This window comes from Macaca fascicularis, chromosome 3, assembly GCF_037993035.2.
Source record: "Macaca fascicularis isolate 582-1 chromosome 3, T2T-MFA8v1.1".
Classification (NCBI taxonomy): domain Eukaryota; kingdom Metazoa; phylum Chordata; class Mammalia; order Primates; family Cercopithecidae; genus Macaca; species Macaca fascicularis.
The window spans coordinates 146,846,697-146,863,310 of record NC_088377.1 but is presented as its reverse complement, the minus strand read 5'-3'; the positions used below and the strand labels follow the sequence as shown (position 1 = coordinate 146,863,310).

At 42.6% G+C, this 16,614-nt stretch overlaps 3 protein-coding genes and 1 non-coding gene across 14 annotated transcripts in view; 2 read left to right on the top strand and 2 right to left on the bottom strand.

The window, feature by feature from the left end:
* The window catches only part of SRPK2 (SRSF protein kinase 2), a 290,349-nt gene that overhangs the window by 54,291 nt on the left and 219,444 nt on the right, over positions 1 to 16,614 (top strand). The gene's annotated exons all lie outside the window — the stretch shown is intronic.
* On the bottom strand, positions 2,762 to 2,865 carry LOC123572569 (U6 spliceosomal RNA). The gene has a single exon (XR_006697139.1). It is a non-coding gene; the product is annotated as a U6 spliceosomal RNA (small nuclear RNA).
* Positions 7,056 to 13,304, top strand: LOC141409913 (zinc finger protein ENSP00000375192-like). Its single transcript, XM_074035733.1, has 2 exons — positions 7,056 to 7,317; positions 12,935 to 13,304. Exons 1-2 carry the CDS (start codon positions 7,166 to 7,168, stop codon positions 13,173 to 13,175), a joined length of 393 nt encoding a protein of 130 aa, XP_073891834.1. The 5' UTR covers positions 7,056 to 7,165; the 3' UTR covers positions 13,176 to 13,304.
* On the bottom strand, positions 14,698 to 15,016 carry LOC135969790 (small ribosomal subunit protein eS27-like). The gene has a single exon (XM_065541065.1). It carries the CDS (start codon positions 14,932 to 14,934, stop codon positions 14,776 to 14,778), a length of 159 nt encoding a protein of 52 aa, XP_065397137.1. The 5' UTR covers positions 14,935 to 15,016; the 3' UTR covers positions 14,698 to 14,775.

Sequence of the window (16,614 nt, the reverse complement as noted above, 5' to 3'; positions counted from 1 at the left end):
TACAGGCTTGAGCCACCGCGCCCGGCCTTTAATTTTTTATTTTAAAGATAGTCTTGCTCTGTCACCCAGGCTGGAGTGCAGTGGCGCCATCTCACTGCAACCTCTGCCTCCTGGGCTGTCGAGCCTTCCACCTCAGCCTCTCCAGTAGTTGAAACTAGACACATAACACCATGACCAGTTTTCAAAATGTTTTGTAGAAATGAGATCTCACTGTATTTCCCAGGCTGGTCTGGAACTCCTGGGCTCACGCAATTCTCCTGCCTCCGTCTCCCGAAGTGCTGGGATTACAGGTGTGAGCCACAACAACCAGCCCAAGGTTCATTTTAAAGCTATGAGTTGATTTTTGATAATTGAATATTTGCTCATAGTTCTTTTAAAAACTGAGTGATAATGCAATTGTTTGCTTTATTATCTTGTGGCTATAAATAGTCGGTCATGGAATTGGGAATTTTTTGTCTTCCTTTATTAGAAGTTTAATAATTATTTGATAATAAGTAGTGTTATTTATTTTTTGAAACGGAGCCTTACTCTTGTTGCCCAGACTGGAGTGCATTGGTACCATCTCGGCTCACTGCAGCCTCCGCCCCGTGGGTTCAAGTGATTCTCCTTCCTCAGCCTCCCGAGTAGCTGGGATTACAGGCATATGCCACCACACCTGGCTAATTTTTTTGTATTTTTAGTAGAGACGGGGTTTCACCGTGTTGGCTGGACTGATCTCGAACTCCTGACCTCAAGTGACCCACCTGCCTTGGCCTCCCAAAGTGCTGGGATTACAGGCATAAGCTACCGCGTCCAACCAATAAGTAGTGTTCTTTAAGTTAATTAATTAATTATTATTATTATTATTATTTGAGTCTATCTTCCAAGCTGGAAGGCTGGAGTGCAGAGGCATGATCTTGGCTCACTGCAAACCTCTGCTTCCTGAGTTCAAGCGATTTTCCTGCCTCAGCCTCCTGAGTAGCTGGGATTATAGGCATGTGCCACCACACCTGGCTAATTTTTTTGTATTTTAGTGGAGACTGGTTTTCACCATGTTGGTCAGGCTGGTCTCGAACTCCTGACCTCAAGTGATCCTCCCACCTCAGCTTCCCAAAGTGCTGGGATTACAGACATGAACCACCGTGCCCAGACAAACTTTATATGTATTTTAATACCAGAAACATCAGGGCTGGGCGCAGTGGCTCATGCGTGTAATCCCAGCACTTTGGGAGGCTAAGGCGGGTGGATCACGAGGTCAGGAGTTTGAGACCAGCCTGGCCAACATGGTGAAACCCCAACTCTACTAAAAATACAAAAATTAGCTGGGCGTTGGTCGGGTGTGGTGGCTCATGCCTGTAATCCCAGCACTTTGGGAGGCCAAGGTGGGCGGATCATGAGGTCAAGAGATCGAGACCATCCTGGCCAGTGTGGTGAAACCCCATCTCTACTAAAAATGCAAACATTAGCCAGGCATGGTGGCGTGTGCCTATAGTCCCAGCTACTTGGGAGGCTGAGATGGAAGAATTGCTTGAACCCAGTAGATAGAAGTTGCGGTGAGCCGAGATTTTACTGCTGCGACAGAGTGAGACTCCGTCTCAAAAAAAAAAATTAGGCGGGCGCCTTTAATCCCAGCTACTTGGGAGGCTGAGGCAGGAGAATGACTTGAAACTGGAACGCGCAGGTTGCAGTGAGCTGAGATCACGTCACTTCTCTCCAGCCTGGGCAACAGGAGTGAAACTCTGTCTCAAAACAAACAAAACAAACAAAAAAACCCCCAGAAACATAGCATTGTCTGATATAAATGACTAGAAGAAATCAGTGTATATTTATATGTAATAATGGTATAAATGTAGATTAGTTGGTATTTATATTTGGATCAGTTATTACAGCATTAGGCTAGAATGTTTGGTAAATGGTACATAAAGCATGATACTATTTATAAACATTTTCCAAAAGCTCATTACCAAATATTGTTAATAAATGTATATGTATATTATTTTCTGTCTCTCCTTCTCTCATAAAACTGTACAAAATGAACTAGCAGGAAGCAGAAAGTAACTACTGCTGGAAAGTAGGAAAGAGATTGGCTCTCAGGATGTTTTTTTCAGGGAATATGGAGCTATTTCTTGTAATATTAGCAGTTTTCATTTCTGAGGGACAAATGTGAAAATACTCTTTTTTCTCTAGTGTATTGTTTGAATTAAAAATACTGTATACAGTTGAACATGATCCTGAGCAGAGCAACCGGTGATTACTAAACGTTAATTAAATTTGTCACTTCAGATTAGAAATTTTTGAAGGTCTTTGTTTTGTATATTGTCTGTATACACAAACTGCTAAATGTTATTACTTAATATTTGTTACAGTAAACATTTCTGGGTATTATCCAACCTATATTCTTATAATTTCTAATGTAAAATTTCATACATCACAATTTACATCCATAGTTTTAGGCTTTTTGCTTGTTTCTATTTGTTTGTTTGTTTGTTTGACGGAGTCTCACTGTCGCCCAGGCTGGAGTGCAGTGGCGCAATCTGGGCTTACTGCAGCCTCCACCTTCCGGGTTCAAGCTATTCTTCTGCCTCAGCCTCCCAAGTAGCTGGGATTACAGGCGAGCGCCACCACACCCAGCTAATTTTTGTATTTTTAGTAAAGATGGGGTTTTGCCATGTTGGCCAGGCTGGTCTCCAAGTCCTGACCTCGTGACCTGCCCACCTTGGCCTCCCAAAGTGCTGGAATTACAGGTGTGAGCTACCACGCCCGGCCTTATTTTTTTATATAAAAAATTACGGAACACTTCATGAATTTGCTAGTCATCCTTGGGCAGAGGCCATGCTAATCTTTTCTGTATTGTTCCGGTTGTATATGTGCTGCTGAAGTGAGCACTTATTTTTTGTTTGTTTTTTTTGAGACGGAGTCTCACTCTGTCACCCCGGCTGGAGTGTGGTGGCACCATCTCTGCTCACTGCAGCCTCCACCTCCCAGGTTCAAGCTGTTTTCTTGCCTCAGCCTCCCTAGTAGCTGGACTTACAGGCACCCACCACCATGCCTTGCTAATTTTTGTATTTTTAGTAGAGATGGAGTTTCACCATGTTGGCCAGTCTGGTCTTGAACTCCTGACCTTAGGTGATCCAACTACCTTGACCTCACAAAGTGCTGGGATTACAGGCATGAGACACTGTGCCTGGCCTACGAAGCGAGCACTTATTTTTTAAATATCACTGTTTTCTCCCCACTGTGGATATCTTTTGTGCAGTTAGTTTTAAGGTTAGGAAGAGTAATTTTTTTTTTGGAAATAGAAGGTATTTTGAATCTAATTGAGTTCAAAGTTATGAGCAATGCTAGTTTCTGTCATTATTTTCAGATTGTCTTTTAGAAAGTGCAACCAAGTTTATAGTTCTGTTGATTGTGTGTATGTACTTGTTTTGCTTCATCTCCATCAACTTTTGGCTTCACATTTTGTTTAGTTTTTTCAGGTGACGGTGAGGAATGTACCTTTCCCTTTGTTGATGATTTGTTGTGTGGGAAGCTGTGTTTTTCTTGGTGCTTTAGAATGTTGCCTTGTATCAGTCGCCCTTGTTTTGTTGGTGTCACTAAGGTTGGTCCTCTTTTACCTGCTTTGGGCCTTTGTGCTGCTGGCTTTCCCCAGTCTTCATCTGGTTGGCATGTGTTCTTCTTTTTTTTTCTTTTAGAAATGGGGCTTCATCCTGTTGGCCAGGCTGGTCTCAAACTCCTGGCCTCATGTGATCCACCTGTCTCGGCCTCCCAAAATGCTGAGATTACAGGCCTGAGCCACTGTACCTGGCCAAGGTGCAAATTCTTCCTTTTGTCGTAAGCTTTGATGTCATGCATTGGAGACTTTGATGACCGTTCCATCTGTGGTCCCTCCTAAGTTCGTGTTCCCTTGGAGATATGTGTCTTTTCCTCTAGTACTTATTTATTGCAACTTGCTGTATGCTTTTTGTGCTGTTTACTGTGTTTTCTGCTAGACCTCAGTTCTGTGAGATGAGGGCTCATACGTGATTTATTCAAACACTGAAAAATCGGCCTAAGCACAGTGTATGAAATGTTGTATGCATTTAAAAAGTAGTTGTTGAAGGAGTGAACTTGGCAAAGGTTTACGTGTTTTATGTCAGAACTCATTTAACTTTACTATTCATCTCTCTTGTCTCTTTACTCAGAAATTACTTTTTCTCCTTGTGTCCCCCAAAGCCAGGTTATGGTTTTAGGATCAATAGTTTATGTAATGGATTATTTATTTGTAACTCTTTGATACATCTGAACTTCTTTGTTGAATATACTATGAAATATGGTCTAAATTAATTGTGCAATAACTTTGTTTTAAGTACATTTATTGAATTATTTTACCGTTTGTGGTTGTTTTAAGGATTTAACATTTAAATCTGACTAGAGAAATACTATTTTAGTCTATTTATCAGTACTCAATTTGTATTTTGTTTGCCATCACCTCTTTTTTTTTTTTTTGAAATAGAGTCTCGCTCTGTTGCCCAGGCTGGAGTGCAGTGGCACAATCTTGGCTCACTGCAACCTCTGCCTCCCGGGTTCAAGTGATTCTCCTGCCTCAGCCTCCCAAGTAGCGGGGATTACAGGCATGATGCACCACCACACCCAGCTAATTAAAAAAAAAAATTTTTTTTTGGTAGAGATGGGGTTTCACCGTGATGGTCAGGCTGTTGTCGAACTTCTGACCTCAAGTGAACCACCCACCTTGGCCTCCCAAAGTGCTGGGATTATAGGCGTGAGCCATCACGCCCGGCCTTCTTTTTTTTTTTCTTTTAAGACACAGGGTCTTGCTTTGTCACTTGGGTTGGAGTGCAATGACAGAATCACAGCTCACTGTAGTGTCAAATTCCTGGATTCAGGGGACCCTCCTTTTCTCAGCCTCTTGAGTAGCTGGAACCATAGGCATGCACAGCCATGCTGGCTAATTTTTTTTTTTTTTTTTTAATAGAGACGCGTCTCACTGTATTGCCTAGGTTGGTTGCAAACTTCTGGCCTCAAGCAGTCTTCCTGCCTTGGCCTCAGAAAGCACCTAGATTACAGGCAGGAGCCACTGCATGTGGCGCTGTTGCCACCACTTTTTAATCTTAGTGTCGCTGGCGTGGATGCAGTTTTAGAATCCTTCTTACTGTAAAGTATGAATGCCCTTTTAATCTAAAAAATTATCGAATTCGTTAATTCTAGTAGTTTCAAATTAATTTCCTTGGGTTTTCTAGGAAGAGTCCTGTCAGTATTAAGGCGAATGTTTATTTCCCCTGTTGTTAATGTTTGCCACTCCTGCTCTCCTTTTCTTCCAACCATTATAAAGATTTCTAGCTATGGAATGAATAGAAATATGGAGACAGGAGTCAATTCTCATTTTGTTACTGGTTTTATTTTATTTTTATATTTATTTTATTTTATTTATTTTTTTGAGACAGAGTCTCGCTCTGTTGCCCAGGCCTGAGTGCAGTGACACTATCTCAGCTCACTGCAAGCTCTGCCTCCTGGGTTCACTCACACCATTCTCCTTCCTCAGCCTCCCAAGTAGCTAGGACTACAGGCGCCCGTCACCACGCCTGGCTAATTTTTTTTGTATTTTTAGTAGAAGACGGGGTTTCACTGTATTAGCCAGGATGGTCTCAATCTCCTGACCTCGTGTTCCGCTTGCCTTGGCCTCCCAGAGTGCTGGAATTACAGGCATGAGCCACCACACCAGGCTATTTTATTTTTATTTCTAATATTTTTGAGATGGAGTCTTGCTCTGCTGCCCAGGTTGGAGTGCTGGGACGTGATCTTGGTTCACTGCAACCTCTGCCTCCTGTGTTCAGGTGATTCTCCTGCTTCAGTCTCCCGAGTAGCTGGGATTACAGGTGTGTGCCACCACGCCTGGCTAATTTTTGTATTTGTTTGGTAGAGACGGGGTTTCACATTGTTGGCCGGGCTGGTCTCGAACTCCTAGCCTCAAATGATTTGCCCGCCTCGGCCTCCTAAAGTCCTGGGATTACAGGCGTGAGCCACCATGCCCGACCCTTTTCTAATAGAGTTCTTAAGCCACAGAGATGAGCCCTTTCTTCTATTTTTCTACAGGAGAAAATGGGGAAAAATGCTGAATTGGGTGTCACTTCATTTTCTGTACCCTTTACCATCTTCTGCTGCTCTTTTGTTCTGTTTCCTAGCATTCTTTTTTTTTTTTAAGATGGAGTCTTGCTCTGTCGCCCAAGCTGGAGTGCAGTGGTGCAATCTCGGCTCACTGCAGCCTCCACCTCCCAGGTTCAAGCGATTTTCCCCACCTCAGTCTCCTGAGTAGCTGAGATTCCATGTGTCCACCACCATGCCGGGCTAATTTTTGTATTTGTTTCCCAGCATTCTTAGTTTTCCCTGCTCTTTCTGTTTCAGAATCTTACCTAGTTCTGTCTCAGTCCTTGATGTCTTCATCTTCTTGTAATACCTACTGTTCTCTTCCCCTTAAAACTACCTTATCCATCCACATTAGTACATGAGAGTTTGTTATCTTCTTTCATTTTTCAGATCTATTTGTATTTCAGAAAAGAGCTTTCTTTTAAGGTGAGGGAATAAATTAGATGACTAATAGGCAGTGTGACATGGTGAAATATATAAAGATTCAGGCAATGTGGGAGAAAAAAATTTGGGGGAGGTGGTTAAAACTGGTCCTATAGATCAGTAATATGTAAACTCTTCTCTCATATCTGAGACTGGAACTCGCAGTTCCTATTCTATGTACTTAATTAAAAATACTTAGTTTTATTTTTTTATTTTTATTTTTTTTTTGAGACTGAGTATTGCTCTGTAGCCCAGGCTGGAGTGCAGTGGCATGATCTCGGCTCACTGCAAGCTCTGCCTCCCGGGTTCACGCCATTCTCCTGCCTCAGCCTCCCAAGTAGCTGGAACTACAGGCGCCCGCTACTGCGCCTGGCTAATTTTTTGTATTTTCAGTAGAGACGGGGTTTCACTGGGTTAGCCAGGATGGTCTCGATCTCCTGACCTCGTGATCCACCCACCTCGGTCTCCCAAAGTGCTGGGATTACAGGCGTGAGCCACCGCTCCCGGCCTATTTTTATTTTTTAGGAGATGGGGTTTTGCTGTGTTGCGCAGGCTGGCCTTGAACTCCAGGCCTCAGTGATCCTCCCACATCAGCCTCCTGAGTGTCTGAGATTACAGGTACATGTCACTGCACCTGGCAAAGTTTCTATTAAATTTTTTTTTTTTTTTGAGACAGAGCCTTGCTCTGTCACCGAGGCTGGAGTATAGTGGTGTGATCTCAGCTCACTGCAACCTCCACCTCCTGGGTTCAAGTGATTCTCCTGCCTCAGCCTCATGAGTAGCTGGGATTACAGGCGCCTGCCACCACATGTGGCTGATTTTTTGTATTTTTAGTAGAGACAGGGTTTCACCATGATCGCCAGGCTGGTCTCAAACTCTTGACTTCAGGTGATCCACCCACCTCGGTTTCCCAAAGTGCTGGGATTACAGGTGTGAGCCACCACCCCTGGCCTTTAAAAAGTGCTTTAAAAAATACATTGGGCTGCATATTGATTTACCACTCCTTCCACTCTGTAATCTATCCTCCAGCCCTGATCCAGTTTGGATGTAGTTGGGGATTTTGATTGGAATGAGCCCAGTGATAGAGTCATTTGTATGTCTCCCCTGGAAGTCTGATAATCTGTATCTCTGCTATCTTCTAGAAGAAACTTCTATAGGCTGGGCACTGTGGCTCACGCCTGTAATCCCAGCACTTTGGGAGGCCAAGGCGGGCCGATCACTTGAGGTCAGGAGTTTGAGACCAGCCTGGAAAACGTGTTGAAACCCTGTCTTTACTAAAAATACAAAAATTAGCCGGCTATGATGGTCGGTGCCTGTAGTCCCAGCTACTCGGGAGGCTGAGGCAGGAAATTGGCATGAACCCGGGAGGCGGAGCTTGCAGTGAGCCGGGATCAGCCACTACACTCCAGTCTGGGTGACAGAGTGAGACTCTGTCTCAAAAAAAAAAAAAATCCTATAAATTTTTGAGTTGTTTAGATCAGCTAATCTGTGTTAAGTATCTTGTGTTCTTTCATTCATTCAGCCAGTGTTGGGCACCTACTATAAATGGGCATTGCTAGGCCCTGGGGATGTAGTAATAAACCAGGGCATGTGGGCCTCACCCTTCAGCATCTTGTTATTTTGTTATCTGGCTGTGGAGTCAGATGTGTAGCAATTAATACATCTCAAAATGCGGTGTGAAGTAGTGGGAGAAGTATCAGATGCTAGGGGAAGCTTCATCTGGACTTGGCAGGGAGGAGAACGTCAGGATGCTGGCGAGGGGTACAAAACCAAGAGATTGGCAGTGGTTAGCAAACTTCTTCTGTAAAGGACCAGATACATAATTTAGACTTTTCAGGCCATGTGACCTCTATTGCAACTGCTTAACTCTGCCATTGTAGTGTGGAAGCAGCCATGGACCATAGATAAACAAATGAGCATGGTTGTGTTCTAATCAAACTTCAGTTATGGACACAGAAGTTTGAATTAACTAAGAATTTTCAGGTGTCATGAAATATTCCATTGATTTTTTTCCCCCCAGTCATTAAAACAAAAATGTAAAGGTCATTTTTAGCTCATGTGTCCTAACAAATACAGCTGGCATGCTATAGCTTGCTGCCTCATGGAATATGCTGCTAAACTGCTCATTATTGGGGGTCTTTTGCTTATACCTTGAACTTTTCTTTTGGTACGGAGTTTTGCTCTTGTCGCCCAGGTTGGTTGGAGTGCAGTGGCATGATCTCAGCTCTTTGCAACCTCCGCCTCCTGGGTTCAAGTAATTTTCCTGCCTCAGCCTCCTGAGTAGCTGGGATTACAGGTGCCCACCACCACACCCGGGTAATTTTTTGTGTTTTTAGTAGAGACCCGGTTTCACTATGTTGGTCAGGCTGGGCTTGAACTCCTGACCTCAGGTGATCCACCCGTCTCCACCTCCCAAAGTGCTGGGATTACAGGCATGAGCCACTGTGCCCGGCCACCTTGAATTCTTTACAAAAACATTTGCCATGTGGTAGACCTGTAGTCAGAGCATGAATTATGCTTTTAGCAGGAGAGAAATTTGTAGATAGGGTTGAAAATCATAGTGTTTCGTACCTCTAGCTGTTCTTTTGAAACATTCCTGTAATTCTGGGCATTGAAAGGATGTTAGGACTTATGAGGGTGACTAATAAGTGGCAATACATGCAGAGGGACTTGAATGGCATAATTGATAGTACTTACAAGGCCAGTCATGATCTTGCCAATTACTTGCTGTTTAATGTTGGGCAAATCAGTGCACTTCTCTGAGCCTTGTCTATCCATGAAAAAAGAGAAAGTAAACTTATTATAGTTATTTCTCAGGATTACTGTAAGTAATGGAGAAGATAATGTACTTCAAAGCAGTATGAAAAAGTTCTTTGTACTATGCCTTTCTGCAGCTTTGTTTCTAATTTTAAAAAGTCACTCTGACCACCGTATGGGGAATGGATTATAGAGTGGCAAGAGTGAAAGCTAGGAGACTAGAGAGCATGCTGTTGGAATAGTCTAACAACCCACCAATAGGTGGGTTGTAATGTGGCTTGACCAGGTGGTCTTAGTATGAGGAGATGAGGTAGTCAGATTAAGGACCTATTTTGAATGTAGAACTGATTGGATTTAATGATAGGGTATGAATTAAGAGGAAAGTCAAGGATGACTTTTTAAAAATGATTTTTTCTTTAATTTTTTAAAAAAATTATTTTATTTATTTTTATTTTTGTTTTTTGCTTGTTAGCAAACTCTTGTGTCAAGGGCTGACTTTCAGTAGATTGCACCGAGGCAGCTGCCCTGCTACCTATGAAACCTTGACCCAGAAGCAGGTCATCTGTGAAAGGTTTAGTGCCAGGTTTCCCCATGAACGTGTGTTGTGTGACAGGAGAGGGGGTGGCCACCTTTACTGCCACACTTTGTTTCCCAGGAAGAGGGGCTTTCCGCACCAGACCCGTGTCCCCATGCGTGGTAGGGCAGAGTGTCCCGCCGGCAGCAGGGGACCAGTAGCCGAGGCTATCCAAGGCCCTGCGGCATTGCCCTGTTTTTCCGCCTGGATGGGATTCTGACTTAGAGGCCTTCAGTCATAGTCCCACAGATGGTAGCTTCGCCCTGTTGGGTTCTCAGCCAAGCACATACACCAAGACTTTTTTTGTTATTGTTTTTAAGAGACAGGGTGTTCTCTTGTTCAGGCTGGAGTACAGTGGTGCGATCTAGGCTCACTGCACCCTTGACCTCTTAGGCTCAGGTGATCCCCCTGCATCAGTATCCCAGGTAGCTGCGACTGCAGGTATGTGCTACTGTGCCTGACTAACTTTTTAACTTTTTGTAGAGATGAGTTCTCGCTATGTTGCCCAGGTTCGTCTTGAACTCCTGGGCTCAAGCGATCCTCCTGCTTCAGCCTCCTAAAGTGCTCAGATTACAGGTGTGAGCCACTGTATCCAGTTGATCTTTTTTTAAATTTTTTTGCCTTGAGAAACTAGGGGAAAATTATGCCATTAAATAATGGACATCATTTTAAAAAAATAGAGTTTGTCAGAAGACTTGGTTTCTAGTCTTAGTTCCTCTTTAGGATGGCATACGAACTTGTCTTGACATTTCTCTCTTGGTTGCTTCATGTGGACTGCATGGCATTTACAGAGGGATCAACAGAGTTCCTTAGCCATACACACTAGTTCTTGATTTCACAAAGGCATGTAATAATCTCTTGTGACACCTTGTTAAAGAGCTGGAGAAATGTGTTTTATATAATTGTAAGCCTAGCTATTTTAACACCCATTCTCCAAAAGCATAGTCACTAGTTTCAAAGATGCTCTTTAGTGGTGAGGTAAAATGCTTTCTTTGATTCTGTTTTGTTAATTGTTTTTTTTTTTTTTTTGACTTGTGTGACGGCTTAGATCACTTGATTATTAGGTTAGTATGTGTAAGGGTGTTGACTGCTGCCTTTTTGGGGGAGAATACAGTTGGGATTTATAAAAGCTTGCTTGAATGAAACTGCCTCTTAAGTGATTGTTAATGAAGAATGGCTCCAGTTGACTTCCTAATGTACCTTCTGCAATTAACATGGTGGATTTTACAATAGGAAAGATAGGACTATTGAGTATTAATGGTAACAGATTTTTTTTATTTTCATTTAATTTTTTTGAGACAGTCTTTCCCTGCTACCCAGGCTGGAGTGCAGTGGTGTGATCTCGGCTCACTGCAACCTCCGCCTCCCGGGCTCAAGCAGTTCTCCTGCCTCAGCTTCCCAAGAAGCTGGGATTACAGGTGTGCACCACCACATCCGGCTAATTTTTGTATTTTTAGTAAAGACGGGTTTTCGCCACATTGGCCAGCCTGGTCTGAAACTCCTGACCTCAGGTGATCTGCCCACCTTGGCCTCCCAAAGTGCTGGGATGGTAGCAGATATTGACAGTGCCAGGCATAGTGCCTCATGGACACAGTCACTAAAACGGTAACATTCCTTAGCATTCTATGGGCCTACCAACTTTGCTTATTTGTATTGCACATTCATTAGCTAGATTTTCTGTTAAGAATAGTCTGGCCAGGCCGGGCGTGGTGGCTCACGCCTGTAATCCCAGTACTTAGGGAGGCAGAGAATTGCTTGAACCTGGGAGGCGGAGGTTGCAGTGAGCTGAGATTGCACCACTGCGCTCCAGCCTGGGCAACGGGGCGAGACTCCATCTCAGAAAAAAAAAAAAAAGGAAAAGAAAAGGAAAGAAAGGAAAGAAAGAGAATAGTTGGCTGGGCACGGTGGCTCATGCCTGTAATCCCAGCACTTTGGGAGGCCGAGGCGGACAGATCATGAGGTCTGGAGTTCGAGACCAGCCTGGCCACCATAGTGAAATCCCGTCTCTACTAAAAATACCAAAAAAAAAAGAAAAAAAAGAAAATTAGCTGGGTATGGTGGTGGGGACCTGTAATCCCAGCTACTTGGGAGGCTGAGGCAGGAGAATTGCTTGAACCCTGGAGGTGGAGGTTGCAGTGAGCCGAGATAGCGCCATTGCCGACAGTGCGAGACTCCACCGCCCCCCCGCCCACACGAATAGTCTGACCAAAGTGTTTTTAAGGAGAGAGAGTTTGAATCCTTCCAAAAATCTATTTTTCCTGAGCATACTTGAGTTGGTCTTTCATATCTGGAAGAATGCCTCTTTAGCTGAAGTTTTTCACCCAGTCAGCTTGGGTCCACTACAGGAAAGATGTGAGTGTCATGTCCTCAAATTATTCCTATAGTGTTGAATATGTAGTACCTTATCTTTTTGGAAATTAATGTATTATTTCCACTATGTTCTTCTTAAAATATTCACTCTAAAAGGCAAGAAACACTATTCCTTTATGTTCTGTGTTAGCATGTAGCATCTGGTACACTTCGGTGCTGAGTAAAGTATGTAGCAAGTAGCTGAGAAGAAAGACGTTTTTGTTTTCAACATTCTTAACAGTGCAAGTATTATAATTTTATTTGCATTAAGAGTCACCCCTTGCAAAAGTAATAGACTGCCTACAGTGTCTCAAACACGGAATATGGGTAGGTGTTTTTAGAAAGATTCTATGTGGTTCTCCTTTGTAGCTGGAAGTTTGAAATTTAGGAGGAAGTCATATGTTGCTTGCTATTTTCTAACATTGGTGAAGGTAATGCAGACGTGAATATTTGCCACTGCTTGGGTTTGCAGAAGGCTTTACCTTCATTTGTTTTTGAATTTTCTTAAGGAAATTTTAGTGTATACTTTTCTGTAGCATTTTTTTCTCTAGCATAAAATTTCAATATTTATGTAAATATATGTTCTTACTGTTTCTTTTTGTAGGACTTTTTTTTTGGATGGAGTCTCACTCTGTTGCCCAGGCTGGAGTGCGGTGGTGCCATCTTGGCTCATTGCAGCCTCCACCTCCTAAGTTCATGTGCCTCAGCCACCCAAGTAGCTGGGACTACAGCAGCGTGCCACCATGCCCAGCTGACTTTTGTATTTTTAGTAGAGACAGGATTTCACCATGTTGGCCAGGCTCGTCTCCAACTCCTGGCCTCAAGTGGTCCACTCACCTCGGCCTCCCAGAGTACTGGGATTACAAGCATGAGCCACCGTGTCTGGCCGGACATTTTTGATCCTGTGTTTTATCTCCAACTGCACCCAGGCTGTGAGCCAGGGAGGCTTTAGAGTTTTAGTGGGGACCTTGGAGCTGTGGAGAGCATTCCTTGGCTGAAGTGGAGATGTATAGACTAGCTAATAAGACATCTGTGCAAACTTTTTCTTTTTGTCATTGAGGTTATATTTACATAACATGAAATTCACCATTTTACAAGTGAACATTTCAGTGGCATTTAATACATTTGCAATGCTGTGCAGCCACCACTTCTGTCTAGTTCCAAGATGTTTTGTCACCCTAGTAGGAAACTCTACCCATTAAGCAGCTGCTCCCCATTTCCCCCTGCCCCAACTCCTGTGAGCCAATATGGATTTTTGTCTCTGTTGATTTACTTCTTCTAGGTATTTCATGTAAATGCAGTTATATAAAACATGACCTTTTGTGTCTGGCTTCTTTCACTTTGCATGATGTTTCTGAGGTTCATCCATATTGCAGCATGGATCAACATTCAAGACTCCCTCTGTTGCCCAGGCTGAAGTGCCGTGTCACGATCTTGTCGCACTGCAGCCTCCGCCTCTGCCTCCTGGGTTCAAACGATTCTCCCGCTTCAGCCTCCTGAGTAGCTAGGACCCCAGGCACATGCTCCTATGCTCGGCTAGTTTGTGGGTTTTTAGTAGAGATGGGATTTCACAACATGTTGGCCAGGCTGGTCTCCAACTCCTGACCTCAAGTGATCTGCCCGCCTTGGCCTCCCGGAGTCCTGGGATTACAGCCTTGAGCCACTGTGCCTGGCCCAACATTCCACTCCTTTTTATGGCTACATAATATTTCATTGTATCTATACACCAGGATTTGTTTATCCATTCATCTATTGGTAGACATTTGGGTTGTTTTCACTTTTTGGCTATTGTGGATAATGCTGCTGTGATCATGGTTGTACATATAATTTGAAGTACTAGTTTTCACTTCTTCTGGGTGTCTTCCTATGAATGGAATTGCTGGGTTGTATGGTAATTCTGTGTTTAACTTTTTGAGATATCTCCAGTTTTCCACAGCAAAGATACCATTTTATATTCCCACCAGCAGTGTACAAGGATTTCAGTTTCTCCACATCTTTTCCAGTACTTGTTATTGTTGTTTTAACTTTTTATCATTAGCCATCCTTGTGGGTGTGGAGTTGTGCCTCATTTTTATTTGCATTCTCCTTATGAATAATGATGTTGAGCATCTTTTCATATTCTTGTTGACATTTGTATATTTTATTTGACAGATTCTATTAAAGTCTTTCGCTCATTTTAAAATCAATTAGCTTATTTTTGTTGTTGTTGTGTGTTATATATTCCAGGTACTAGACCCCTATCAGATTTGTTAACATTTTCTTCCATTCTGCAGGTTGTCTTTTCGTTTTCCTGATAATGTCATTTGATGCAGAAAAGTTTTTAATTTTGGTGAAGTTCAGTGTACAGTTTTTTCTTTTGTTGCACATGCTTTTTTGGTGTTACATCTAAGAATCTGTTGTCATACCCAAGGTCATGAAGATTTACCTGTATGTTATCTTCTAAGAGTTTTATGATTTCAGCTCTTACATGTAGGTTATTTGTCTATTTTTTTTTTTTAATCAAAAATGTGTTTATTGAGATGGTTTCCCACTCATCTTGATTCAGAGTGCTTTTAGTGCTGCTTCCTCCTAAAGGAACATCCTTCTGTAAGCCTTGCTTTTCCTCCTGTAGGCTGGCAGAGGACAGTGGAGCCGCCAACACACAAAACTACCGTTTGCGCATGGCTAAAGACTGTGGTGACTTTATAGCATCCTGGGCATTTCACATCCATGAAGTAGGAATTGGGCCTCTGCACCAGGCGTTTCTTCTTGTGTTTCCTCTTCTCCTCTTCTGGGGAGGGATGAAGGAGATCCTTTGCGAGAGGCACGTTCTTGTGTGGGTAGGTCGTCACTGCCGGAAAGGCTATTTGTCGATTTTAAGTTTATTTTTGTATAAGGTATGAGGAGGGAGGAGTCCAACCTCATTTTTTTGCATGTGGTTACCCAGTTGTCTTAGTACCATTTGTTGAAGAGGCTGTAATTTCCCCATTGAGTGGTCTTCGTGTGCAGACTGTTATTGCTGTGCATGTGTATATCTGTTTATCTGGAATTCACTTTTAAGAACTGTGTAAGGGCCAAGTGTAGTGACTCACATCTGTAATCCCAGCGCTTTGGGAGGCTGAGGTGGGAAGATCACTTGGGGTCAGGAGTTCGAGATGAGCCTGTACAACATAGCAAGACCTTGTCTCTTCAAAAAAATTTTAAAAACTAGCCAAGTGTGGCAGTATCTGCCTGTAGTCCCACCTACTTGGGAGGCTGAGGCAGAGGGATTGCATGGGCCTGAAAGTTCAAGGCAACAGTGAGCTATGGTCACACCGCTGTTCCAGCCTGGGCAACAGAGCAAGACTTTGTCTCATTAACCCATTTATGCCTAGTGTTCCATTATTGGAACACTAAGCTTGTGGGAGTTATTTATATCCTGCTCCAGGTGGTTGCCAAGGTCTGACTTTTCACAAAAAATTTTTTGCAGCCTTCGACATAAATGGGTTAAAAAAAGGAAAAGCTGTATGTGAAGGTATTTGCCACATTTTGGTTTTTGATGGTAGATAGGGTTTTGTCACTTGAATGCAAAATTAGCTTTATAACTATAACTTTTAAACTAAATGGCTAAATTATAACTGATTTTATTTTATTTTTTTGGGTCATCTTACAAGATGCATTTAGTTTGCCTCTTGATTTTGAGTACTGTGGAAATGAGCTTACTGGTTGCTGTTTCTGGAAATGTGTACTTTAACTTATTCTCAAGGTAATTATTGATGTGTTTTTAAACTGAAAAACACGAAGAAATTTTATGGATAAGTTTTCTCTATATGTTGTTTTACATAAATTATGTCCATTTTGAAGATGTAGTTCCTCTTCTCCTCTTCCAAATGATTAAGCTGATAAAATTTTTGTGTTAGAGGAATTAAGGTGAGAGGTGCTGAGCAAAATATGAATCTTCCAAGGTTTGTTCTTGTACCTTGTTAGGGATATGCGTGGGTGTTTGCGTGATTGTGGGAGAAACAGAATGTGTGTATGTGTCACTGACTTTTTAAAAGTATAGATGTTGCTTTATTTGCCTTAAATATATAGCAAAATCAACCTATAGACAATGCAACTGAAGAGAAAATGTAACTATGTGAAGATTTAATGAAGTATATTGGTAGAAAGACCATTTTATTATTTCGAATGTTAAGAGAAAAACTTCAGCTGAATTAAATTTAAAGGAGTTTAATAGAGCGGTGAACAACTCGCGAATCGGGCAGCCCCAAGAATCATGGGAGATTCAGACACTACAGTGCAGCCATGTGGTGGAAAAATATTTATAGACCAAAAAAAAAAAAAAAGGGAAGTGATGTCCAGAACTCGGAAGTGAGGTACATAAACAGCCAGGTTGGTTACAGGTAAGCATTTGCCTTAGCCGAACACAGTTT

Bases quoted from the DNA above. Each gene is read 5' to 3' on its own strand.
- LOC141409913 (XM_074035733.1), top strand. From the start codon at position 7,166: ATGTCACTGCACCTGGCAAAGTTTCTATTAAATTTTTTTTTTTTTTTG. The intron at 7,318-12,934 runs ATGAGTAGCTGG...TGCCTCAGCCAC, and splicing joins GATTCTCCTGCCTCAGCCTC to CCAAGTAGCTGGGACTACAG.
- LOC135969790 (XM_065541065.1), bottom strand. From the start codon at position 14,934: ATGGATGTGAAATGCCCAGGATGCTATAAAGTCACCACAGTCTTTAGC.